Source organism: Sinocyclocheilus rhinocerous, unplaced genomic scaffold (genome assembly GCF_001515625.1).
Source record: "Sinocyclocheilus rhinocerous isolate Xijiao unplaced genomic scaffold, SAMN03320098_v1.1 scaffold1333, whole genome shotgun sequence".
NCBI classification, from domain to species: Eukaryota; Metazoa; Chordata; class Actinopteri; order Cypriniformes; family Cyprinidae; genus Sinocyclocheilus; species Sinocyclocheilus rhinocerous.
The window spans coordinates 248,501-252,181 of NW_015625783.1; the positions used below are offsets into that span (position 1 = coordinate 248,501).

Genomic DNA, 3,681 nt, shown 5'->3' on the forward strand with positions numbered 1-3,681 from the left:
ATATATAGATAGATAGATAGATAGATAGAAAATATATATATATATAATATTGAAACAAATCATTAAATTTGCATATTAATTATCCATTACAATGGCTTATTAAGTGTTATTGAAATTGTATTTATTTTTAGCAGCCTGAGACATTATTAGATATCTGAAATGTTGAATTTATCAAAAGTTAAGGCAAAACAAGCATTCATGGGCTACACAGAATATATAAACTATATCATAATTTTAACTGCATAATTTGTCGTTGATAATGATGTGTATTAATTGTTTATTCATAGTGTGCTGAGTTTCTCACTACTGTGCATTGCCTCCATTCTTATATCTGTGATACATATAAACCTTATAAAGTATTTTACATAGAATCAATGTTTCATTTATATCTACTTATAACCCATGAACACATTTTTAAAAAATGCATCAGTTACAATACCACTTAGGGGCATTTTAAGTGTTTATCAATAGCAATAGCAATTTTACCACAACAAAACCTACATAACTGTAGTAAACAGAACCATGTTACCTACTGCAAATCCTCAGTATGCATAAGAAATCTTACTGATAATATAGTTCATACAACAATCACCTATAATCGTTAACCACTTCTAACATCTACAGTCACATTACTGCTACAAAGGTCAATCAGCTGTTCGGCAGCACGTCAGATGATGGAATAAGGCCTTGTTTGCTTTGGCATAGAAATGAATGATGAATTAAGGCCAAAGGAAAATTAGCAGGTCCACTTGTGCATGTTTGCACTGCGTGTAGGAGTTATTCTGCAGTTGTGGTTGTTTTATGTACGTTGAGTGTCTGGTGTTTATTTCAGAACGCGCGTGGGTCGGCAAATCCACCGTCTCATGGCCTCCTCTACAAAAACAAATGTGCTCGAGTGTGTCACTGAGTGTCGTTCTTACTGTTGTTGTTGCTCTTAATCTGTTGTATCTGCAGGTCGATTCTTTCTTTCCTCTTTCGTTGGATCAGGTTGCCCCCGGCGAAACCAAGCAGTCCACCCCCCACGGCAGCGGCGACCCCCGCCACTTTAAATCCTGCTAAGAGTCCCAGCGGCCCCCCTAGCACTCGCCCCACCACTGCACCCGCCATGGGCAAAACCGCCAGCTTCGAACGGGCCGCCTGTGGAGAAAAAGCACATACACACACATATCATCACTATATCTATAGATAGATAGACAGACAGACAGACAGACAGACAGACAGACAGACAGATAGACAGACAGATAGATAGATAGATACACAACATATGCACACAGTCATTGTGGATGTTCACAATAAAGGGTTGTATGATTGTTCTGGTGCAACTTCACACAATCAACAAGGTGCGTGGGGAAAAAAATGATATTGATACAATACCAGCGACTTGTGACGTTAAGGGGTCAGAGCAAACAAAGAATGTAATTAAAAAGGGAATTTTATTTTGCCAACGCGTTTCGGCACACAGGCCTTCGTCAGGGCTAAAAGATTGCAGGTGTACATAGGTTCCTTTAAATACAAACAAGGACACAATTCAAACTTGCAAACGACCAATGAAAATATTGGATAATATATCATCCACCAATTACAAAATTCATCAAACAAATAGCCACATATCCTTTTTCGGAATAAGTACACAGGTATAGTCAACAAACAGATAAATAAATATAAAAAAGAAATTAAAGAATACAATGCATGCATGTTCACAACAAAGGAAATAATAATCATTATTATTTAATATGTAATATATTTACTATAATAACTAAATAATAACTATTTAATAATAACAATAATTACTTAATTTTAACAATAACAAAAACAACTATTATTATTAGTTTCCTTGCTATGATAATTAATATAATTATTAAATATTTAGTAACAACAATAACACTTATTATTTTGAAATATCCTCTCTATAATACCATTTCCTGTTTTTTTTTTTTTTACATATTCCTGCATGTTTGTTGTACCACATAACCTATTTTCAAATATTAATAAGCAGTGAAGAAGTTTTTTAAACATAAAACAACAACAATAATAATAATAATAATAATAAACTATTTAAAGAGTTATTTTCAAGAAATGTATTCTTTAATTATTATTTGTTCCTCATTATTTCAGGACAATTATCCTCCTGACATTTTTTACTTAATGCCTAAAAAAAGAATTTCAATTCTAAAATAAAAAAACATGCTCATTATTTCAAGTCATTTTTTTTGAGTAAATTAATAAAAATTAGCCTCATGTCACTGGCCCACATGCAATGTGCATGAAAGCTTCAAACAGGTGAGAAATGAATCATTTAGGTGGCATCAATGTCCCAAAATGCTATTTGAACTAACACACTTTTCATGTGCTGTTTTTCTGATAACCAAACAATTATAAAGTCTTTCATGTCCGGTTTCCAGCCAAACAGAAATATATGCAGTCGTATGTAAACACACACGCAATATTAATCAGAGATCTAAAAAAAAAAAAAAAAGCCACGATGATTCATACAAAATGTTTCAAAAGTTTGGTCTAATAATTTTTTTAATGTTTTTAAAAGAAGTCTCTTATGCTCACCAAAGCTATTGTGAAATATTATTACAATTAAAAAAAAAATTATATATATATATATATATATATAAAAATGTAGTATTTTATCAAATAAAAACTTGACATGTATTTATATTTCATACAAGTGTGTATATAAAACAAATTCTAAACTTCTACATAAATACTTCATGTATAATTAAGAATGTACAATAATTTGAAAAAAGCTGTTTAAAATAGTTTTATATGCCTATATGTGACAATCATTTAAAAAAAAATCTAAATCCTATTCCATTGAATATAAAAACACCTCATAAATAGTAAAAAGGAGACAAAGACCTGCTCAGTAATCTTGATTGTGGAGAGCTAGGGGTTTGAGTGCTGGGGCAGAAGGGTGAATGGGAGGGGGCTGGTTGTCGGGGGTAACTGGGTGGTCTGTCGGAAGCTTATGAAATATTCAAAGAGTGGCAGCTGTCTCTCTGTCTAAATCAGTGTGAGCTCTAAGTAATCACTACACACACGTGCACACATAAATACATACACACACACACACACATACACAATAGAGACGGCTGGAAAAATCTTCTGTAACTCTCCAGCACAGAGTTGCATGAGTAGATGCCCTGTGTAGCATGTGTTTGTGTTAAAAGAAATCTGTATTTGCATTGCTCTCTGCAACTCATGGCGACTGTAAAGTTAGTGTTCCTCTTCCGCTTCATTTTTAAATAATTTGTGTGTATGTAAATGTGTCTTGAGTGTGCTTTCTCAGGGCTCAACAATAAGGATGGCCTGTTGGCATAGGGCCAGTGTGAGAGAGTTTCAGGTCAGTTGATGAACTGTTTCAATCTGACCAGTGCTCCACTGCCACTAAATCTAACATGTGTTGATCCTGTATTTGTGTTTTTATGTCTTGCAGACTTAAACATTTGGTTTTCTGACATGTACTGGACATTGTTGCAGCAAATTCTGCAGAATTAAATGTCACCAAATGTTAAGTAACAGATTAGGTTTTGCTGAAATTTCAAGATTGAACTGTCAGAATCTTAAAAGCATTCAGTAAAGTTATAAAAGTATAATAGATAGACAGACAGACAGACAGACAGACAGACAGACAGACAGACAGACAGACAGACAGACAGACAGACAGACAGA

The 3,681-nt window shown here is 33.6% G+C and overlaps 1 protein-coding gene across 3 annotated transcripts in view; it reads right to left on the bottom strand.

Moving 5' to 3' along the window:
- Positions 1-263: 263 nt before the first annotated feature.
- The window catches only part of LOC107706149 (syntaxin-17-like), a 15,007-nt gene continuing 11,589 nt past the window's right edge, over positions 264-3,681 (bottom strand). For all 3 annotated transcript variants that reach the window (XM_016509749.1, XM_016509732.1, XM_016509740.1), the window contains one exon: positions 264-1,137. In XM_016509749.1, coding sequence (XP_016365235.1) covers positions 901-1,137 — 237 coding nt within the window. In that variant the 3' untranslated portion in view covers positions 264-900. The remainder of the gene's footprint in view (positions 1,138-3,681) is intronic.